The following is a 24,072-nucleotide window of genomic DNA, read 5'->3' on the forward strand; positions in this document are numbered from 1 at the left end:
AATAATGCAGAACCAGATAACTCGGTTGGGTAATTAGGAACATCTTTTCACACATACAGATAGTAGATTACTGGATTTCTTCCCACTAAAATGCTATGAATATTGACATAGTGCTTCCTAGACTGATTTAAAAATATAGATAATGGGGATCAAAGGATATGGAGATAAAACATAAACATGTTTCCGGTAGAGATCAGCCAGAAGTGATGGAACAGGAACCTGATTGGAAAGGTTCTGATGTAGAGCTGTGGGATAAGTGGGTTGAATCTTCCGAGAAAGAAATTTAGTGACTTTGGTGTGAAATGGGAGGCTGTAGATTAGTAAATAGCTTTCAAAGACAGAGTGAGGGTGGTTGCTTTGAGTTGATGAATGGTAATGGCAGTTTTAAAAGGGAACAGGATATTTCCCCAAAGAATGGAAGACCAGCGACACTGAATACTAATTAAATGGGGAACAACTGCAGAACAGAAGGATTTGGGAGTCCCTGCACGAATCACAATAAACTTGCATCCAGTTTCAGTGGGTAAAATGGAAGGCAAATGCCTTTTATTTCAAAGACAATAGCATAAAAAGTATGAGAGTTTTACTAAAACTAATCAAGGCACCAATCAGACCACAGCTGGAATACTGTGAACAGTTTTGGGCCCATTATTTAAGGAAAGATACACTGATGTTGGAGCCAGTCCAGAGAATATTCACTCGGCTGATTCTGGGTCTGGAATGATAGTCATAGGAGAGGTTGAGAAGGTTGCCCTGTATGTGTTGGAATATAAAAGAATTGAACTGATTTTGAAGCCAACATGATTCTTGGGGGACTTGACGGCACAGTGGCTCAGTGGTTAGTACTACTGCCTCACAGACCCAGGGACCTGGGTTTGATTCCAGCCTTGGGCGATTGTCTGCGTTGAGTTTGCACGTTCTCCCTGTGTCTGCGTGGGTTTCCTCCAGGTGCCTCGCTTTCCTCCCACAGTCTATGTGTGGGTCAGGTGAATTGGCCGTGCTAAATTGCCCATAGTGTTAGGTGCATTAGTAGGGAGTAGGTGAATGGGTCTGCGTGGATACACTTCGGAGGGTCAGTACGGACTTGTTGGGTCGAAGGGCCTGTTTCCGCGTTGTAGGGAATCTAATCTTGACAGGGTAGATGCAGAGAGGTTGGTTTCCCTTGGAAGAGTATAGGGCCAGAGAGCATAATCTCAATAAGAGGTTGCACAGTTAAGGCAGACGTTTGTGAATCTGTAGTATTCTTTGCGCGGAGAACTTTCATTAAGTGAGATATCATTTTAATCCATAACGGAATCCAGGATTATTGGGAAATGTTAGGAGAGTGAAGTTAAGGATTATCAGATTGGCCATGATTTCATTAGATGATGGAATAGACTTGATGGGTTGAATAGCCTACAGCTGCTGTTATGTCTTATTATATTAACTGTTTATAATGTCAGCTAAAATGGAAACCAACGAGGGAAGTCAGTGAGTCAGATGAATACTATCAGCACTGCTGCCTCACAGCACCAGAGACCCAGGTTTGATTCCAGCCCCGGGCAACTGTCTGTATAGAGTTTGCATCTTCTCCCTGTGTCTGCTTTGGTTTCTTCTGGGTGCTCTGGTTTCCTCCCGGAGTCCAAAGGTGTGCGGTTAGGTGAATAGCCTAAGCTAAATTGTCCATATGTCCAACAATGTGCAGTTGGTGGATTAACTATGGGAAATGCATCGGTATGGGGTGTTCTTTGGAGGGTTGGTGAGGACTTGATGGGCCAAATGGCCTGTTTGGACACTCTAGGCATTCGATACGATTTAACAGAGGAGAGTGGAGGCCAGGTGGAGCTTGATGTTGGAAAATCGATGACTGAAACAGCTGTGCACCAGTTATGTTCAAATATAATTTCCTTGGACTTTAATTGAAGTTGACTAAATGACAGTTTGGGAGAGCATAAGTACAATTTTACTGAAGTGAAAAGTATCAAATTTTGAGTAACTGCCTGAACAGATGACCAATTTAAAAGTGTTGGGTAATGGATGACCAATGACTTGACTGCTGAGAGTTTAAAAAAGCATTTGTAAGTGGGTGTCAAGAGTTTAGTTAAGGTGATACAGAAGGAAGGAGAATCTGAAGGTGAGAATACATGGAGATGCTTTTCTTACGATTATAATTAAGATGGCAAGCTGGAATGATACTTTTCGTTTTGTGCTTTTTGCCAATTTTCTTGATTTTATTTTGATTGATGAACTGTACTTGAACAACACTGCACAACAATAGTCTTTGGGTCCCTTTGCATGCAAAGGGGCATGCAACCTGGTTGTAAAGAAATTATGAAGTTATGAAAATACAAAATTCAAGAAACTTAAATATAAGTGAAATTGTATTTGAGAGGAAGCTTTAGTTTCATACTGCACTCTTGAAATAAGCTGGGTATTTTAGTAACTCCTATCACTGAGTCAACATCCAGCATGCAGTGTGGGAGTTGTTGTAACCTACTGAACTGAAATATACAAGATGTATTTTGCAGCCAGCAGTGAAGCAATTGCACTTGCCACTAACTTTAATAAAAGTCCCAGAAAGGCCCTAATGATCTCTGACATTAGCTTATTTTTTCCTTCACTTTCCTGATTGCGATTTTAAGCTGACATTAAATCAATAGGATATCTACATGTGTTTAAATAGAGCAAAGAAGTTTACAGTAATAACCAGCACTTCTAAATTTTCAGATACCAATATAATTAATTTTAAAATAAAGCAAAAATGTCTTAAATATTTTTAAAATATTGTTCGTAATATGGAATATTTCATGGAAAAATTGCACATCAGCACTGCTGCCTCACAGCACCAGAGACCCAGGTTTGATTCCAGCCCCGGAATACAAATACGAAATTAATTTTCAGAGCTAGTGATGGTATTTGTGCAGCAGTTAGCAGTAGTTGTGAAATTAATATGCCAGTTACTTATGTAACAATATGACTTTGAGGTTTGACATAAGACTAACCACTTAGGAGGAGCTTTCCTCCTGTTTTCAATGTCAACAGAACAGTCCCAGAGGAGTCTGGAATCACTAACAGCAATTTCTGGACTGCCACATTATTCTGTGCATGTGTGGAACTCTGAAATTGATCTTAATTTCATTTTAATACTGATGGAAAAGGCCTACAGTTTTGCCATTATTAACACTAAATAATCTAGGTCATCACTTTTTAACTGTAGGTTTCCTTTTTATGCTGATACCTAAGTGGATGTTTGGGAATTGGCTGCACTCAACTTCCAGTTAACACTTTGGCATTCCTTTAATGCCAGACTTAACATTTAACAGCAGCTTGTTAATAGGAAGAGGGAAATTTTACTGGAATTTTTTGATACCTCGGTGTTCACAGTGCTGCTTAAAAACAAGATATAGAGCAGTTGTATGAAATTTGCTGATTAGACCAAAGTAGGTTAGGTGTTCAGTGGAAAGGAATTAGGATTAACTGTGGATATGTAGCATAATTTGAATAGTCAGTGTGAATTATATATACAATAAAGAATTTAATTAAATAAAAGATTGTTTAGGATAGGTATTGCATCTTCTTGGAGAATGCACAGTGTGTTTCATGAGTTCTTTCAGGCCACCAGTAAGTTAATTGTCAACTATGTTTTGTAATTGATTAACTCTTGTGTAAGGCTGTGGAAAATTGCATTATATTTTGAGTTTTCAAAAGAAAAATACATAATATTAAACAGAGTCAATTTCATTTGTTTGGGCCATAATTGCTACCAAATCAGCAATAGGCATATTACATTTTTAAAAAAGTTTCCTTTGGTGTCATTCCCTGCAAAGTATTTTATATGGTTCAGTTACAGTAGCAGAACTAGAGTGTAGCTTTAGCCGCACTGTTATATTACCTCAGCGGATATCTGTTTAAATAAGAATAAAATGACCCTGGAGCAGCTATACAGGACTTCATAGTGATTAGTGGATGTGATTGCCCAAAGAATTCCCCAACTTGATGTCCAATCACAGACGGCAGTGCTCTTTGGAGGAACCATTCAACTGCTCATTATTCCTCAAACGTAGATGGTGTATTTGCAGCTAATATGTGGGCCATGTGAGGTAAGAAATGATACTCCAAATATACAGTAAGGTTTACCTTTCATGATTAAAATTTAAACCTTTGAGAAGACTGTCATTTGATTAACTGGATAGCACATATTAACCAACTCTATGCTAATCGCATTCACTGGTAAATGTTACAACCCCTCCAGTTCCACATATTATGTTAATTTCATTATGTAAACACATAATATTAGCTTTCAGAATATAGTGACTGTTCATATTATGAATATTGGTAGGGAAGTTGGGAATTCATAACACAGTTTAGGGAGAATTTTATTATCTTTTATCCAAAAACATTCATTAATGACTGGGTTGTATTCAGCTCAGGCTTCCTTTGATAAGGATGATGTAACCTAAGTTATTGAAAGCTGAACTGTCAGCATCTTGGATAGGACCAAAGTACTAGTTACAAACCAACAATAAATATAGAGACAGAATGATCTGGAGTGGTATTCAAGTCTACTTTTGTAGACAGCAATGTCATAGGTTTTTATTTTCCTTTTATTTAAAAAAGCTAGTTTACAATCAATGATTTAGAAGACTGGATACTTCTATAAAATGTTAAACTTAATGCGCCTTGATATCTTTACTCTCAACATTTTAAACATAAAATCTGAGACTTTTGATTCTATTATGAAAAAAGATAAACAATATTGTGTGATCTATGTTGCTTGTATGGATATTTATTGAAAGTCTAAAAGGACTAGGCAGCAGAGACCTGGGAAATTTTGCTTAGAACTTGGATCCTTGTAAATTCTTTGTGGAGAACTGCTGAAATGTGAGTGTGATGGAAACGAAGGACTGTAACACCAGTTGGTTACAAATTTGTAAAAGTCAAAACTGGTACTGGTACAATATTTGGCCACTTAGTTTTCATTTGTGATGTTATGTAAATTGTAAATTAGCACTTTTGTCACCAGTGCACTTTGTTCTACTTTCCATTCTGCGTTAGTGAATGTACAGCAGACTCATTTTGCAGCAATCATCCATTCTGGAAGAGATGTTTGGAAGTTGCTTTCCACTTATTGATATAGCACACTTTATTTTGAAGTCTCCTAAAATAATATTTCATGGAAACATTTCTGCTTGAACTTTAAACAGAGGAAATGAATTCAAAGAAAACATTACATCCTATTGGTATAGATGAGGAACTGGTCTGGGCGGCAGAAGGAGCTGCAACAGGCCCTTTAGGATGTGAACCTACAAGACATTATAAAGGATTGAAGATGAGGGATTAGTTTTTTCAGGCTGAAATATAAGTAACTCGCCTCTGGCTAGTTGTGATTGAAATTTTCCAGCCCTGGTACACGTGGACAGGAGTAATGTACACGCCAAATGTGATTGAATTCCCATCTTTTTGCCTGCTGTGTACTATACATAGAGGATTTGAGAATGAGACCTATCTGATTCGTACAATATTGGATGTGAGTGAATTTGTCACCTTTTTATCTGGTCTATACTAATTATGCATGTACTTTTAGTAATAAGAAATAAATCAATTCATTGTTTTTGAGTTACAGAACATTTAAGTTGGCACAGAGACAAGCTTGTACATTACAATTGTATACATGGGACTAATGTCTACACGTTATAGCTTATTAAAATTCATTTTAAAACAGTTCTGACAAATTGAAAACAATAGCTTTACTTATCTACTTTTCAGATTACTGATTTTCTTCTGTGTAAAATGATTTGTAGAAATTTCAAGGATAATATTTCCATCTTCCTTGTGGTCCCTCTTTTTCTTCTCCCGCAAAATATAAGAACAATATGAGAAAAGCTTCCTATCTGGCTTACTTCATTGCCAATCATTAACTGCCCAAGAGTGTTACGAGTATCATACCTTATTCCCTTTAGCAAGGCCTTCACTTTCTCTGTGATGATGAACAAGAGGAATGTGAAAGATAGCATTAATAAACCACAGCTTTAGACCACCAGCCTCTGCATACAGAGGGAAAAAATAAAGTATTTAATTACAAAAGGAGTAAGGGCCTACCTAGACTCCAGAGTGTTCATTGACTCCACCCATCCTGAAACTACTGTTAGTTAGATATTTTCATTTAGCGGAAAAGAAACTCGAGCCTTTTAATGTAAATGGCCAATTACAAAGAGACCATTTTTTTGGTCTTTTTTATTGGAAGATTTACTCAAGCAACTTTTGCCACGGTTCCATTATTTCTTGCCAAGAATGTATTGGTATGCATAAATTAATGAGCAGTGGCGATTAGTAATAACCGATTCTTGGTAATGAAAGTTGCTTGATGGTGCATCCATGTCACCTGAGCAAGTGATTTTTTTCCCCTTTCCCTAGGCAGTCTCATCTCGGTTTTTTTTTATTGAAGTGTTTGATTAGTAGAAACTGTAAATAACATTTACTCAAGTTAAGGGTGAAATGTCAGAATGTAAACTTCCAAGATTTCCTAAGAACATCACTGTCCTTATAAAGATTTAAATAATGCTGCATTTTAATTTGTTCACACTCATAATGTAATCTGGATAGCGATCAAATTTTAACCATATATTTTTGAGATACAAATATAGAATCATATTGGTAATTAGTTATAGACCAATTTAAAAACTCTCGTTACAGCAACATCAACTTACCCTGAAACAAGAAATGAAGATCTAATAATAGAAGAAAACTTTGAGGACTCTCAAACTGAAGATGTGAAGAAGCAGATGTGTCCATATGCTGCCTTAGGAGAATGTCGATATGGTGTTAACTGTGTGTACCTCCATGGAGATGTGTGCGATATGTGTGGTTTACAGGTTCTCCATCCAATTGACGCCTCTCAGAGATCAGACCACATAAAGGTAAGTACTCAACTATAAGGAAGGGTATTACATTGTGCTTAAAACATTTTGGTTGTTATGATGATGGTAAAGCAGTATTACAAGAAATTTTGTATCAACATGATCAATAACAGCCTTAAGTTATTTTGGTTTAAATGGTAGTTTGTAGGTAAAATGACTTCTATACAAGATGCCAAGTTTGAGAAGTGTGCAATTTGTACTGCAGTCAGTATTTTCAGTTCTATTTATCCATGCTCAATATTTAATGATAACATGAGTCAATATTGTATTTTGAATTCATTTGAATTTCCTTGACTTGATTTAATTGTTAAATAAATTGAAACTCCACATGTGGTACAGCATGTTTTGTGGTCAGCTTGTCCAAGACTTAATGTATAAATGATGTAATGGCATTATGTAAATGTGATTAATTATCGTTCAGTTAATTCATAGTTTGCAGACAATATTTCTGTCAGTTTTTTAGGTTTATTATTAAAACTTTTCTATTTTAATTATGATGTGTCATATGCAAGTCCTTTAAGTTATTCTGTTTAAATATATGGCTTACATTACTTCAGCTTGAACAATATTAACCTAGCAAATTTGAGATGCGGGCAAATTCAACTTGTCATTAAATTGCTATGCTAGTAAGTTCTTTTGTTCCGTGTATGTTCTTTATCGTAGGCATGCATTGAGGCTCATGAAAAAGACATGGAGCTATCTTTTGCTATTCAGCGTAGTAAGGATATTATATGTGGCATCTGTATGGAAGTAATCTATGAAAAAACAAATGCGAGTGAGCGACGTTTTGGAATCCTGTCCAATTGCAGTCATACTTACTGCCTCAATTGCATTCGAAAGTGGAGGAGTGCCAAACAGTTTGAGAATAAGATTGTTAAGTAAGTGTTTGACTCTAGATTTCTAGAAATTTAAGTTCATTTTGTCATTATAACCAATATAACGCATCTTTGTTCCTCTTTTTAAGGGTTTAGTTTATTAGAAAACTTTTCGATGAGCATGGAAGTCCAGCAAACCACCTTTTCCTTAAGCTTATGTTAAATGAAAACAGTTTGTCTCCAGTACCAGGATAACAACTGTATCCCTTGCTATATTAGACATGACTACTTAAGCCAATTTACAATAGTTACTGAAATGAGATTTGTTGCAATTTTTGTAAGTTTATATATCAGTGCAGATTATAGTTTATAATAGATACCTTGTTTGATGCCAAGATTAGTGAAAGGCATCTGAAAGTATTTTGAACATGCATCTTTAGTTACAGAGGCCTTGAACCTATTTTACACAGAGCCCAATAGTTTCTTAGCATTTTTTAAAGCTGATACGTTGCATGTAGCATTCATATCACCCAAAAGCCAATTACCATCTTCAAGAGATTCTAATCACTACCTGTTAATGTACAATGATGATATCTGTTCTAAAGCCTCCCACTATTAATATCCTCAGTTATCATTGACTAGAAATTGAACTGGACCAGTCATATGAATTCTGTGGCACGTCAGAGGCTAAGAATTCTGAGCTAACTAGCTCACTTTCTGTCACCCAGTGCCTGTGCACCAGCTACAAGGCACATGTCAGGAGTGTGAGGAGATACTCCACACTTGTCTGGTTGGGTGCATTTCCAACAACATTCAAGAAGCTTGACACTATGCATAACAAAGCACATTTGGTTGGTCTTTCATCTACCACCTTCAAAATTCCCTCCCTTTCCCACTATCTCACAGTAGTAACAGTGTGTACCATTCATAGGAGATGTGTGGGAAGTTCCCCATCAAACTATCCCAACTTTGAACTATACCATGAGTCCTTCACATTCACTGAATTAAAATTCAGAAACTCCTTGGGGCCAAACAGTACTGAGGGTGTACTTTCCCTCCATTGACTGCAGTAATTGGGAAATCAGCTCCATACCACTGTCCCAAGGACAGTTAGAGATGAGTAATAAATGGTGGCCAGGTCAGCAAAGCCCACATCTCTAGAACAAATATTTAAAGATATGTAGTTACAGGCTTCACACAATGGAAAGCTGTTGGACGTTTTTGGAGTGGGTACAATGGGGTGCTGCCCGGTAAAGAGAAATATAGAGAATAAAACTTTATTTTGTTGGATGATAAAGTAATGCATAAGACTAATTAAGAATGGGACACTATAGACGGAAGCAGGCTGTTTCAGTTGCTAAAAACAAGCAGAAGTTTTTTTTAACTGGAATCGGTAGCTGAAGAAAAAACTGTATCAACTTTGAAGAACAAAGGAGTAAAGGGATATAGATATCAAGGCAGTTGTGGATAACAGTATTGATTTATGTGGGCTGAAGGGGCTTTTTTTTTCCCTTTGTATTTTTATGTACTTGACTGAAATACATGAGGACTGTAGCCCTTTGCAAAACTTTCTCCAACAATAACTATTGTGGTGATTGCCATGGGTTTATTGCATATCAAAGTAACCAAATTTACTGAATGACGCCTAAATGGAGAAATTACCAACAAAATTTGCTTTTGTAGCTTTTTAGTTTAGCCTATGCCTAACCAGCTTCATCTACTTCACTTATGATCTTCCCTCCATCATAAGGTCAGCAATGGAAATGCACAACATTCAGCTTCGTTCACAACTCCTTAGATACTGAAATAGTCCAAATTCAGCAAGACCTGGACAACATCCAAGCTTGGCTGAAGAGTGGCAAGTAATATTCACGCCATACAAATGCCCATCTCCAACAAGGGTCAATCTAACGGTTGCTTCTTGACATTCACTGGCATTTCCATCACTGAATCCCCAACTATCAGCAGACTCAGGGTTACCGCTGACCAGAAACTGAATTAGACTTGCTATATAAACACGGGAGCTACAAGGATAGGTCAAAGGTGTGGAATACTGCAGCATGTAACTCCTTGACTCCTCAAAGTCTACCCACTATCTACAAGGCACGAGTCAGGAGTGTGGTGCAATGTTCCCCATTTGTCTGGAAATATGCATTTCCAATACACATGAAGTTTGATGGCATTCAAATTAAGGCAATGCACTTGAATGATACCACATTCATTCTTTTCAACACCAATGCTTAGTAGCAATTGTGTGTGCCATCTACAATATGCATTACAGAAATTCACTGTGGCTTCTCAAACAATACCTTCCAAATCCACAATCATGATCAGATACATAAGGGCACCACCAAGTTTCCCTCCAATGCACTTGCCATCTTGACTTTGAAATATATCACCATTCCTTCAGTGTCTGGTCAAAACTCTGGAATTCCCTCCCTAATGGCATTGGGGATCTGTCTACAGTATGGACTGCAGTGGTTCGTGAAGGCAGGTTACCACCACATTAAGGGCAAGTAAGGATGGGCGAAAGTGTTGGCTCAGCCATTGTTGCTCATGGTGGCACAGTGGCTTAGTGGTTAGCACTGCTGCCTCACAGCGCCAGGGACCTGGGTTCGAATCCAGCATCGGGCAACTGTCTGTGTGGCGTTTGCTCTTTCTCCCTGTGTCTGCGTGGGTTTCCTTTAGATGCTCCAGTTTCCTCCCACAATCCAAAGATGTGCAAGTTAGGTGAATTAGCCTTGATAAATTGCCCATTGTGTCCAAGGATGTGTAGGTTAGGTGCATTGGTCAGGGGTAAATATAGGTTAATAGGGTAGGGTAATGGGTACAGGTGGATTACTCTTTAGAGGGTTGGTGTGAACTTGTTGGGCCGAAGGGCCTGATTCCACACTGTAGGGATTCTATGATTGCCGCAACAATTAACACATCGCCCAGCTTCTTAGCATCTCTTGCATTATGTGCCATATTTTATCTGCTCACACTCTATCTGTATACCTTTGCAGATACTTGGTTCTCTTCACAACCTACTTTTTACCTATATTGTTTTGTCTTTTCATCCAAATCATTGATATAAACAGTTGAAGCCCTAGCACTGATCCCTGTGGCACTCCACTCATTACATCTAGCCATTCTGATGACTTTGTACTAATTGTACTTGAATTTAATTTTACAGATCCTGTCCTGAGTGTCGAATTACATCAAATTTTGTCATTCCAAGTGAATACTGGGTAGAAGACAAGGAAGAAAAACAAAAACTTATCAAGAAATACAAAGAGGCAATGAGGTAATGTTATTCGCCTCTCTAGACTTTACTAACATCTTGCCTCTTCAGTTTATATATTTTCAACATTATGACATTTTTGGGCAAATTTATAATTTTTCTTTACTTCCTCAAATGGCATTTTGGAGAGAGAATTAAAAACTCTCAGCATTGGTTTTTCTTCAGTATCAGTCCTTATGGAGTTGCAGCTAGAGGGAATTGTGCAATTTTGTAGTTCCTTTTGCTGAAAATTTTAAAGCTAATATTGACATACTTGGCACCCTGGCAGGAATTTCCTCAGTCTGATTTTCAATTTCATCAGCAAGATTGCTTATGGTACCTTTAAACCAAAACCTTCTAAGCATCAGATCAGTACATGCAAGCAAATAAGAACCTATTGTAAAGTAAATGGAAATCAGCCAAAGCAATTAAGTACCTGAGAAAAGCATGGAGTAATATTTTGCTTAAGTCACAGTTTATTTTATTGATCTGAAAATTCTATTTTGAAGCCATCAAAAACTCCTGCTTTAAGCAAAGCACATATAAGAAAATGCAATTGTGGAAACTTTACCCATTTTAATGCAGCAAACTTCATGCTACGTGTTGGAATGATGTTTAAAAATATTAAGAGCCAAGTGAAAGAAGCCTTAGTAGGGAGAACAAAAGGAAATTCACTATAATGGACTTCAAATGGTAACTTTCAGTCATGCTGTGCTTAAATTTTCAGTGTAAATTTACAATAATTCAGAGTTAATGAAAATGCAGAAAACTTGAAATCCTACTTCATTTACCATTTGGGGTACAGCTGAGTTAGAGACACATGGTTAACATTGGATATAGTTTGTGAGATTGATGCAGTTCGTTGACCACCATAAAGCAGTGGTGTGAATTTCTTTTGGAGAAAATTCAGTGCATTTTCTTCTTGTGTTGTAAATTAGTTTCTGGGACACTGTAAAAAGTCTAATTTTCTGAGAAAACATTCTTCAAATATTCTTTCTTTCTCCTAACAAAGTAAATCAAGTAAAATCATAGAAAAGTTATCTATTTTGCAATATTCATTTTGAGCAGTTTAGTTTCTTGTCGCATTTTCCAAGCTTCTATCTGTTGTATTAGACCATTCTATTCATTATTTAATCTCAAATCATGTTACATTTCTCGACCAGTATAGGCACACTCCTATGATTAATATTGCAGTATACTTTTGCCTCTGGATGTACATTAAGGAAGTTCTTCCTGGGCTGTACGTACATTTTAATTGGTTGAAGATCAACATTGATCTGATTTGGGAGCGCGTTATTACTTGGCACTAAACTGGAGGGGAGAGTGGAGCATAGTCACAAATAACTAACAAATACACATTTAAACATTAATCACAAAGAATTCTGTGGATGCTGGAAACTGAAGTAAGAATGGGAAATGCTGGGAATAGTTGGTCAGGCTGTATTATGGTGAGAGAGCAACAGACTTTAAGTTTAAGATCAGTCAACTTGAAATGTTAACTCTTCCTCTTTCCACAGATCTACAAAGTATTTCCTGTCTTGGTTGCACATTTAAATATGTTACATTATAAATGCTCTTGTTAATAGTTTTCATTATTCGATAATATCTTATATGCAGCAACAAGGCATGTCGATACTTTGATCAGGGGCGTGGCACTTGTCCCTTTGGGAGTAACTGTTTCTACAAACATGCGTACCCTGATGGTCGTCTGGAAGAACCACAACCACCAAGGAAACCAGTTGCATCAGTGGGGAGATATCGGGTAGGTACATTACCATATATGAAGTAAGGTTTTATGAAGAATGTTACATTTATGCTAATAATTTCATTTAAAAGCTGTATTGAATGAGTTAGATTCCTTTACAGTGTGGAAACAAGTCATCAGTCCAACAAGTCCGCACCGACCCTCTGAAGGCTAACACACCCAGACCCATTTCCCTTTGGCTTATGCACCAAACACTATGGGGAGTTATGGTGTGATAGGATAGAATATAATGAAACAATAATTTTATAACAGAAAAGTTCAGTTCTGATGAAAGGTTATGACCTGAGACATTAACTGTGCTCACACCCCATAGATTCTACCTGACCTGCTGAGTGATTTTAGCATTTTCCGTTTTCATTTCAAATTTGTAGCATCTGCAATATTTTGGTTTTACAACTTTTTACATGCTGGTCTTGATGAGGATACATTTCATATTTTGCATTATCGTGTTCTAATTAAATGATTTGGGACCAAATTAAGAATGAGTGGAGATTTCCTAATGTCTTCTACTGCAGGTGCATTTTGATACTTATATATTCCCTCCCTCAGACCATTGTGGGTCAACCTACAGCATGTGGACTGCAGAGGTTCAAGAAGCAGCTCGTCCTCTTAAGAGCAACTAGGCATGGGCAATAAATATTAGTCTGGCCAGTGATGTCCACATTGCATGAGTGAATAAAAAAAAGTAATTGTTTAGCATTATTATGTTAGTTTAGTAGAAGTATTGGAAAAAGGATATACAGCTTGTGGACTTTAGTAAAATTTTAATGGAATAATGTCTAGTCAACTTGCTGGAGTTTTTGAAGAGGTGACAGAGAGTTGATGAGGGTTACATGGAAATGGTAAGAAATTGACTGCCTCTACTTCTGCACTGGCTGTCTGAGTGCTGTTGGACCATGTGGCTAAATATACTTGCAAATCAGTTGATCCAGTTTATACCTGAAGCACTTCATTTTTTATGCCACTGTTTTGTCAGTACAACCTGAAGACAAAATTTAAATGCTTCTTTCCATTGACTCTTCCTGGTGCAATTATCATGTAATCTCTTGTCCTTAAACATGCACGTATTGCAAATAAAGATTTCGCTTAACTTTGCCTATCCTTGCTAGACAATAATCTAGAAAGCTAGTGGAATGCAGGCCTTCTCATTGAAAGGGCTGGTGTATAAGGCTGCAAATGTTACGCTACTCTTGTACAAAACTCTAGTTAGACCCTAATTAGAGTACTGAGAGTAGATTTGGACACCAGACCTCGGGAAGAATGTTTTGGCCTTAGAGTGAGTTCAACGCAGATTCACAAGGATGATACTCAGATTTGAGGGATTGTGATGAGCCATTAGACAAATTATATCTTTGTTAGCTAGAATTTAGGAGAAAGTGAGGACTTGCAGATGCTGGAGATCAGAGCTGAAAATGTGTTGCTGGAAAAGCGCAGCAGGTCAGGCAGCATCCAAGGAGCAGGAGAGTCGATGTTTCGGGCATGAGCCCTTCTTCAGGACCTTTAGAAGATTAAGAGGTGATCCAGTCAACGATTCAAGATGTTACAGGGAAAGACAGGGTGGGTAAAGATAACCTATTTCCACTAGTTGAAGATTCTGGAACCAGGGGATATAGTCTAAGAATTAAGGCCAGTCCATTCAGGAGATATTAGAAAGCACTTCTAAATGCAAACAGTTCGGGAGGTTTGGAACACTATTCCTCAAATGGTAGTCGATGCTAATTCCATTATTGAGATTTGTCCATCTCAGATTTAAATTTTATTAAGCAGGGGTATCAAGGGATATGAACCCAAGACAGGCATATGGAGTTCGGCACAGATGAACCATAATCTTACAGAATGATGGAGCAGGCTCAAGGGCCTGATTGTCTATTCTTGTTACTGTGTGGTAATATCTGTCTATTTAGGCTGAAAATACTGATCCTCAACAAATCTGCATGGATTTCTTTTTTGTTATATTCTTGCGATATAGATGTTGCTGGCTGGCCCTGTATTTATTGCCCAATAGCTAGTTGTTCTTGAAGGTGGTGTTGAATTGCCTTCCTGACTCCATTCCATTGAGTGTAAGTGCACCCACAATGTTTTTAGGAAGGGAGTTCCAAGATTTTCAACCATGTCATTGAGGGAACAGTAGCATATTTCTAAGACGTGATGGCATATGGCTGAGAGGGGAACTTTAGGATGATGCTCCTGTGCATGTATTGTCATTATCCTCTTAGCTGGTGGAGATTGCTGTATTCAAAGATGCTGTCAAAGTATCCATGGTAAATTGCTACAGTACATCTTACAGGTGCTACACAGTTGTCAGTCTGTATTGCTGGTGGAGGGAGTCCGTTTTTAAAATGGTGGGTGTCATGCCAATAAAGTGGGCTGCCTTTTCCTGGACAGAGTTGCACTCATTGAGGCAAGTGGAGCATATTCCATCACATCCTGATTATCTCTTGTAGATGGTGAATATGCACTGGGGCAAAAGGTGAGTTGCCCACCACAAAACCCCTTGTCTGGTGTTCCTGAATTTTTTTTCAACTGTGACTGAATTTTGAGGAATGAAAATTGTCGCTATGTCAAAACTGAAAGGTCGAGTGTTAGCAGAGAAGACCTATGGGCGAGAGAGACCTATAGGAATGTGAAGAAGTAGGTGGAACTCTTGGCTGCTATTGCTGCCTGCAAGCTTACGACCCCACCTGGGGTCCCAACTTCCACTTTGGGAATCTCTGTTGCGACTGCTGACCCATTCTTGTAGTCATGGTATTTATATGCTGAAAATGTGTTGCTGGAAAAGCGCAGCAGGTCAGGCAGCATTCAAAGAGCAGGAGAATCGACGTTTCGGGCATGAGCCCTTCTTCAGGAATAAGGAGAGTGTGCCAAGCAGGCTAAGATAAAAGGTAGGGAGGACGGACTTGGGGGAGGGGTGTTGGAAATGCGATAGGTGGAAGGAGGTCAAGGTGAGGATGATAGGCCGGAGTGGGGATGGGGGCGGAGAGGTCAGGAAGAAGATTGCAGGTTAGGAAGGCGGTGCTGAGTTCGATGGATTTGACTGAGACAAGGTGGGGGGAGGGGAAATGAGGGAACTGGAGAAATCGGAGTTCATCCCTTGTGGTTGGAGGGTTCCTAGGCGGAAGATGAGGTGCTCTTCTTCCAGCTGTCATGTTGCTATGGTCTGGCGTTGGAGAAGTTCAAGGATCTACGTGTCCTTGGTGGAGTGGGAGGGGAAGTTGAAGTGTTGAGCTACGGGGTGGTTGGGTTGGTTGGTCCGGGTGTCCCAGAGGTGTTCTCTGAAACGTTCCGCAAGTAGGCAGCCTGTTTCCCCAGTATAGAGGAGGCCACATCGGGTGCAGCGGATGCAGTAAATGATGTATGTGGAGGTGCAGGTGAATTTGTGGCGGATATGGAAGGATCACTTGGGGCCTTGGAGGGAAGTAAGGGGGGAGGTGTGGACCCAAGTTTTGCATTTCTTGCGGTTGCGGGGGAAGGTGCCAGGAGTGGGGGTTGGGTTGGTGTGGGGTGCTGACCTGACGAGGGAGTCACGGTGGTCTTTTCGGAATGCTGATAGGGGTGGTTATGGTAGGGGATTTTAACTTTCCAAACATAGACTGGAACTGCCATTGTGTTAAGGGTTTAGATGGAGAGGAATTTAAGTATGTATAGGACATTTTCTGATTCAGTATGTGGATGTACCTGCTAGAGAAGGTGCAAAACTTGACCTACTGTTGGGAAATAAGGCAGGGCAGGTGACTGATGTGTCACTTTGGGGCCAGCGACCATAATTCTATTAGTTTTAAAATAGTGATGGAAAAGGATAGACCAGATCTAAAAGTTGAAGTTCTAAATTGGAGGAACGCCAATTTTGACAGTATTAGGCAAGAACTTTCAAACATTGATTGGGCGCAGATGTTTGCAGGTAAAGAGACGGCTGGAAAATGGGAAGCCTTCAGAAATGAGATAACGAGAATCCAGAGAAAGTATATTCCTGTTCAGGTGAAAGGAAAGGCAGGTAGATATAGGGAATGCTGGATGACTAAAGAAATTGAGGGTTTTGGTTAAGAAAAAGAAGAAAGCATATGTCACGTATAGATAGGATAGATCAAGTGAGGATAAAGGCAGTCGAAGTATACTTAAGAGGGAAATCAGGAGGGCAACAATGGGACATGAGATAAATTTGGCAAATAGAGTTAAGGAGAATCCAAAGGGTTTTTACAAATATATTAAGGACAAAAGGGTAACTAGGGAGAGAATAGGGCCCCTCAAAGATCAGCGAGGTGACCTTTGTGTGAAGCTGTAGGAGATGGGGGAGATACAATGCAGGTATTTTGCAGCAGGATTTAGTGTGAAAAAGGATATGGAAGATATAGACTGTAGGGAAATAGATGGTGAGATCTTGCAAAATGTCCATATTACAGAGGAGGAAGTGCTGGATATCCTGAAACACGTAAAGGTGGATAAATCCCCAAGACCTGATCAGATCTACCCTAGAACTCTGTGGGAAACTAGGGAAGTAATTGTTGGGCTTCTTATTGAGTTATTTGTATCATCGATGGTCACAGGTGAGGTGCCGGAAGACTGGAGGTTTGCTAACGTTGTGCTGCTGTTTAATGGATGTGGTGAGGACAAGTCAGGGAACTATAGACCAGTGAGCCTGAAATCGGTGGTGGGCAAGTTGTTGGAGGGAATCCTGAGGGACAGGATGTACATGTGTTTGGAAAGGCAAGGACTGATTAGGAATCGTCAACCTGGTTTTGTGCGTGGGAAATCATGTCTCACAAACTTGATTGAGTTTTTTGAAGAACTAACCGAGAGGATTAATGAGGGCAGAGCTGTAGATGTGATCTATATGGACTTCATTAAGGCAGTCAACAAGGTTCCCCATGGCAGACTGGTGAGCAAGGTTCGATTTCATGGAATACAGGGAGAACTAGCCATTCCACCATCTCAAACATCAAATACTGTAAGTACAACAAACGTTTATCTACCCAACTCCATAACCAGCGCTCCTCAAACATTCCAGTAGATTTCCCCGGCCTTTGGAACTGCTCGGACGCCATTAGCCATTGGCTGGTGCAGCCACCACCCCCATGTGATCGATGATGCCACATCCGCCCCTCTCAATTCTGCATGCACCACATGTGACATCACATCCGCCCCTCACATCATGGCTGATGTAACACGCTCAGTGACCTCTGACCCCCCCCCCCCCCACTGCCATGTTTGCGACTTCATCCCCACCAACACCACTCAACTGCATTCTGCTGACACAACTGTCACCAACCCCCCCCCCCCCCCCCCCCAAAGAACCCTGAGGGGTACACCACCCCATGCTCATGACTCCACCCCCATTTCCCCCACTACCACCACCCACTCATTATCGGCTCTGCCCCCACTCCCAGTTCCACACCCACACCAGATCTCAGCTCCCAGCCCTGCCGAGTTTTCACCATCCCTCCAGACCTCTCCCTCACTGAGGACGAACGATCAGTCCTCAGCAAAGGACTCCCCTCCATCCCCCTCCGCCCACTCATCAATGAATTTAATACATGCCGTGACATCGAATACTTCTTCCGCCACCTCCACGTCAGAGCTTACTTTCACAATCAGGACTCCCACCCAGCTTCCGACGACTCCAACATACTGCATCCACCTGGACAACGCGTGCTGACCTATTACCCACCCTTGACCTCTTCATTTCCAACTGCCGCCTGGACATTAACCGCCTTAACCTGTCTAACTCCCTCCCCCCCTCCAACCTCTCACCCTCAAAATGTGCAGCTCTCCGCTCCCTGTGCTCCAATCCCGACCTCACCTTTAAGCCAGCAGATAAAGGAGGCACAGTGGTAGTCTGGCACATTGGCCTCTACACCGCTGAAGCCAGACGCCAACTCGAGGACACCTCTTCCTACCGCAAAATGCTATCCTGTATTCCCAATTCCTCCGTCTCCGCCGTGTCTGCTCCCAGGAGGACCATTTCCACCACAGAACACATTAGATGGCCGCCTCCTTTAGAGACCGCAATTTCCCTTCCCACGTGGTTAAAGATGCCCTCCAACGCATCTCTTGTACATCCCGCACTTCCGCCCTCAGACCCCACCCCTCCAATCGTAACAAGGACAGAGTGCCCCTGGTGCTAACCTTCCACCCTACAAACCTTTGCATAAACCAAATCATCCGCCGACATTTCCGCCACCTCCAAACGACCCCACCACCAGGGATATATTTCCCTCCCCACCCCTTTCGCCTTCCGCAAAGACCGTTCCCTCCATGACTACCTGGTTAGGTCCATGCCCCCCTACAACCCACCCTCCTGTCCTGGCACCTTCCCCTGACAGGGCAGGAATTGCAAAACCTGCACCCGCACCTCCTCCCTCACCTCCATCCAAGGCCCTAAAGGAGCCTTCCACATCCATCAAAGTTTTACCTGCACATCTACCAATATAATTTATTATATCCATTGCTCCCGATGCAGTCTCCTCTACATTGGGGAGACTGGATGCCTCTTAGAGCACTTTAGTGAACATCTCTGGGACACCCGCACCAATCAACCATACCGCCCTGTGGCCCAACATTTCAACTCCCCCCTCCCACTCTGCCAAGGACATGGAGGTCCTGGGCTTCCTTCACCGCCGCTCCATCACCATTGACGCCTGGAGGAAGAATGCCTCATCTTCTGCCTCGGAGCACTTCAACCGCAGAGCATCAATGTGGACTTCAATAGTTTCCTCATTTCCCTTTACCCCCACCTCACCCTAGTTCCAAACTTCCAGCTCAGCACTGTCCCCATGACTTGTCCTACCTGCCTATCTTCTTTTCCATCTATCCACTCCACCCTCTCCTCCCTGACCTATCACCTTCATCCCCTCCCCCACTCACCTATTGTACTCTATGCTACTTTCTCCCCACCCCCACTCTCCTCTCATTTATTTCTCCACCCTTCAGGCACTCTGCCTATATTTCTCATGAAGGGCTTTTGACCGAAACATCGATTTTACTGCTCCTCAGATGCTGCCTGAACTGCTGTGCTCTTCTAGCACCACTCAAATCCAGAATTTGGATACAGAACTGGCTCAAAGGTAGACGACAGGGGGTGGTGGTGGAGGGTTGATTGGAGGCCTGTGACCAGTGGAGTGCCACAGTGATCGGTGCTGGGTCCACTACTTTTTGTCATTTATATAAGTGATTGGATGTGAGCATAAAAGGTACAGTTAATTTACTGATGACACCAAAATTGGAGCTGTAGTGGACAGCAAAGATTACCTCAGATTACAACAGGATCTTGACCAGATGGGCCAATGGGCCGAGAAGTGGCAGATGGAGTTTAATTCAGATAAATGTGAGGTGCTGCATTTTGGGAAAGCAAATCTTAGCAGGACTTATACACTTAATGGTAAGGTTCTACGGAGTGTTGTTGAACAAAGAGACCTTGGAGTGCAGGATCATAGTTCCTTGAAAATGGAGTCGCAGGTAGATGGGGTGGTGAAGAAGGCATTTAGTATGCTTTCCTTTATTGGTCAGAGTATTGAGTACAGGAGTTGGGAGGTCATGTTGCGGCTGTACAGGACATTGGTTATGCCGCTGTTGGAATATTGCGTGCAGTTCTGGTCTCCTTCCTATTGGAAAGATGTTGTGAAACTTGAAAGGGTTCAGAAAAGATTTACAAGGATGTTGCCAGGGTTGGAGGATTTGAGCTATAGGGAAGAGGTTGAATGGGCTAGGGCTGTTTTCCCTGGAGCGTCGGAGGCTGAAGGGTGACCTTATAGAGATTTATAAAATCATGAGGGGCCTGGATAGGATAAATAGACAGTCTTTTCCCTGGGGTGATGGAGTCCAGATCTAGAGGGCATAGGTTTAGGGTGAGAGGGGAAAGATATAAAAGAGACCTTAAGGGCAACTTTTTCACTGAGGGTGGTATGTGTATGGAATGAGCTGCCAAAGGAAGTGTTGGAGGCTGGTACAGTTACAACATTTCAAAGGCATCTGGACGGGTATATGAATAGGAAGGTTTAGAGGGATATGGACCAGCTGCTGGCAGGTGGGACTAGATTGGGTTGGGATATCTGGTCAGCATGGACGAGTTGGACCGAAGGGTGTGTTTCTGTGCTGTATGTCTTTATGTTAAGTGATAGTAAGATTCTCTCTTTAAGAACTTGGTCATTGTCCTGCAATTGTGTGACATAAGTATTAGTTGTCACTGGACCACATTCCTGCTTGGATTGATCACTTATTAGAGTGGAAACAGGCCCTTCAGCCCAACACCGACCCACCAAAGAGTAACCCACCCAGACCCATTACCCTATCCCACACATACCTCTGACTAATGCACCTAATGCAATGGGACAATTCAGCATAGCCAATTCAGTTGACTTGCACATCTTTGGGTTGTGAGAGGAAACTGGAGCACCTGGAGGAAACCCTCGCAGACACTGGGGAGAGTGTGCAAACTCCACACAGACAGTCGCCCGAGACAGGAAACGAACCCAGACCCTGGCACTGTGAGGCAGCGGTGCTAACAACTGAGCCACTGTGCCGCCCCTAAACAGCCGAAGCTGGAATGTTTTCCAGATTTTGCTACAAATGGACATAGACTGTTTTAATATCTGAGGAGTTATTGTGCAATTGTCAGCAAATATCCAGACTTCAAGCGTGAGAAGAAAGGGAATTATGCCTAAAATAGTGAAGTTACCATCGTCTTACCAGACCATAGTGATGCTCTCTCTTTAGAAAGGGATGACTGGTGATGGTTTAACCTGAAGGTCACAATGCCTTGAGTTGGGAATGAGGTTGAGAAGGAAAATCCTTCATTGTAATCTCGGGTAGTCCAGGAATTGAATCCATGCTATTGGCGTCACCTTGCAACACATACCAGCTGTCCAGCAGTAGACTTTTTTTAAAAGCTAACAATTTCATTTGAAGGCCAGTTCAATACTGCTGATATTTTAAAACAATGTTTTAATTTGTTTAATTACATATGTTTTATCACAGAACCAACGGAGGACGCATTTTTGGAATTTCATTGAAGAGAGAGAAAATACTGATTCCTATGAAAATGATGAAATGGTCACCTTTGAACTTGGCGAAGTGTTACTTATGCTTTTGGCAGATGGCCACGACGATGACTTTTCAGATACTGATGATGAGTGGGACTTGTTTCATGATGAAATGGATGTTGATTATTATGAGTTTGACCTATAGCACTCATTGTGGATTCTGGACTGTTGTTCATTGTTTTTTAGACAATAGCTTTTCCTGTGTTGTGGCAGTGCCATATATCTTGGGCAGGCCAGGCATTCAGGGTGCAGTTTCACTTTGGACATTTGTGCAGAGTTCTTGTCGATAGTGCAAAATATAAGTTAAACTAATTTGCTTTATCCAAGATGATAACTTGGAAGGTAAATATAGCAAGTGGTTCCATGTGGATAAGAGTTGAATTTAGGTACTTGACCTGAATATAGGTGTCTGTCCTTGGTTATCAAATCAATATGACCACTTGTGTGCATGAAACCAACAAGGGCACCTTGACTCATTTTACAGGTTGTGTTATTGTATACAATGTCCTCCCCACATAATTACATTTATTTTAAAGAGGGCATCATGCAGTCAATGACCTTTTACAAGTCAAAGTACAAAATAATTATGATTAACATCTGTGGTTTTTTCCCGTCTTTATATTTTTTTAATTTTATATAGTATGCTGATAGAGCTTAGGAGAACCTGACTTAGTGACTGAGTCCAGCTTATGAGGGAGCTGAATTATCCATATGCTGTTAAAATAACCAGACCACTTTATTTTGTTTCAGGAATTATTTCTTTCCTCATATTGTTCGACTCAGTAACTCCCTCTCACTGATTCTCTTCAATAATAATAATATACTCCGTTTATCCAAAAAAATTTTTAAAATAAACTCACATCAAAAATAAAAGACTGTTAATCAGAATTATTTTCAGTTCAAGTTTGAAAAAGGATCCTACTGTTAAGATTCCCTCTTTAAGTACCCTGTTTGAGAGAAGTTGTTTGCTATGGTCATGTGAAGTGATGACATTTCTAAAAGCAAAAAAAAAACATGAATATAGCACTATCAGATTCCACAAGAAATGTGAGGTTAACTGTTCCATATATTATAGGTGTTTTTTTATTTATTAACTATTGGCTGTTCTGACTGACATTTCTCAGTTAGTTAGCTTATTTAAATCTTTCATCTAATCTAGATAAAATAATGACACAAAATTATGGGAATTACCAAAGTCTTGTTATTTATCCCTTTTTCATATAAATCTCATTTTATATCTTGTGACAAGTTTATCTGACTGATTTCAGTTCAGATTTCATTTGGATTCTTAACATTAAGAAATAGGTGTTCTTGTGATACTGGCTCAATCTGATGTTTGGGAATATTCAGGGTAAATCTTTTGTAAAGTAGTAAATTAATTAGTTGCAGGTTATAAGTGTGTAAATTTATGATTTAGGCAGATTAACTGCCACCATTTTCTTCTTTACAAATGCCCACCTATTCGTTCGATATACTGTGAGTCATAATGAATGACGTTCAATTGAGCATACCTATTTCTACAATCTACTATTATAAGAATTTAAACTCCACATGCTTGGTCACTGGCTTCGTGGGTATCTGCGCATTTTGAACTCTGCAGACTGAAAACTGGGATACCTGTTCCTATTCTCCTTTAAGAGATATTAGGATTCAATTAAGTTTTAGTGGAAGCATGGGAACCTGAGTATTTGTGGTGTTTCTTGGATATGTGACAATGCATATTGGCCCTGTTTTCCTATTTGTGGAACTGCACGTAACTGCACATGAGGTCTGAATTTGTTGAAGAGGTTTGCTGTTGAGAGCCTAATCATTTTGGCAATGCAAATGGGAGGAAATGTAGATTCTCAATGCTGTTTGAGAGCAGTTGCATACTTTGGGAAATGTAGCTGGAACAATTACTCTTTAAACTGTCATATTACAAGTACAAAACAGCATTTTTCTAAATAAATACCTTTTTGCTCTAAACCATGTTGTAAATGTCCTATGTGTGTCTTGGATTAAAAAACTAAGATGGTCATATACTTAATGAAGGTGATGTATAATGAATATTGTATGTGGAATGATGAATATACTATCTTAATGAATTGGCCGGAAAATTTGTAATTAAAATTACTGGAGTATTAGTCAAGTAAGCAGTTTATGGATGCACCTTTTATGTCTAATTACTTAGCATTCAAAATTCACCACTTGTCACAAAAAATTGTTGGCTGTTTAGTATGCTGTTTGTCATATACAATATTGTGTAGCAGCAATGTGTGCTTATTTTGAGTTGTATAAATTTAGAATCTTGTATATTTTTAAA

The 24,072-nt window shown here is 40.2% G+C and overlaps 1 protein-coding gene across 2 annotated transcripts in view; it reads left to right on the forward strand.

Moving 5' to 3' along the window:
- The window catches only part of mkrn1 (makorin, ring finger protein, 1), a 61,796-nt gene extending 38,041 nt beyond the window's left edge, over window positions 1-23,755 (forward strand). The window contains exons 4-8 of one of the 2 annotated variants that reach the window (XM_060839875.1): window positions 6,673-6,896; window positions 7,560-7,774; window positions 10,887-10,997; window positions 12,591-12,735; window positions 21,706-23,754. In XM_060839875.1, the coding sequence (XP_060695858.1) occupies window positions 6,673-6,896; window positions 7,560-7,774; window positions 10,887-10,997; window positions 12,591-12,735; window positions 21,706-21,915 (905 nt within the window). In that variant the 3' untranslated portion in view covers window positions 21,916-23,754. Of the gene's footprint in view, window positions 1-6,672; window positions 6,897-7,559; window positions 7,775-10,886; window positions 10,998-12,590; window positions 12,736-21,705 lie in introns of both variants that reach the window. The other variant, XM_060839876.1, reaches the window with a different exon arrangement.
- The last annotated feature ends 317 nt before the right edge of the window (window positions 23,756-24,072 follow it).

Source organism: Hemiscyllium ocellatum, chromosome 19 (assembly GCF_020745735.1).
Source record: "Hemiscyllium ocellatum isolate sHemOce1 chromosome 19, sHemOce1.pat.X.cur, whole genome shotgun sequence".
Taxonomy (NCBI): Eukaryota; Metazoa; Chordata; class Chondrichthyes; order Orectolobiformes; family Hemiscylliidae; genus Hemiscyllium; species Hemiscyllium ocellatum.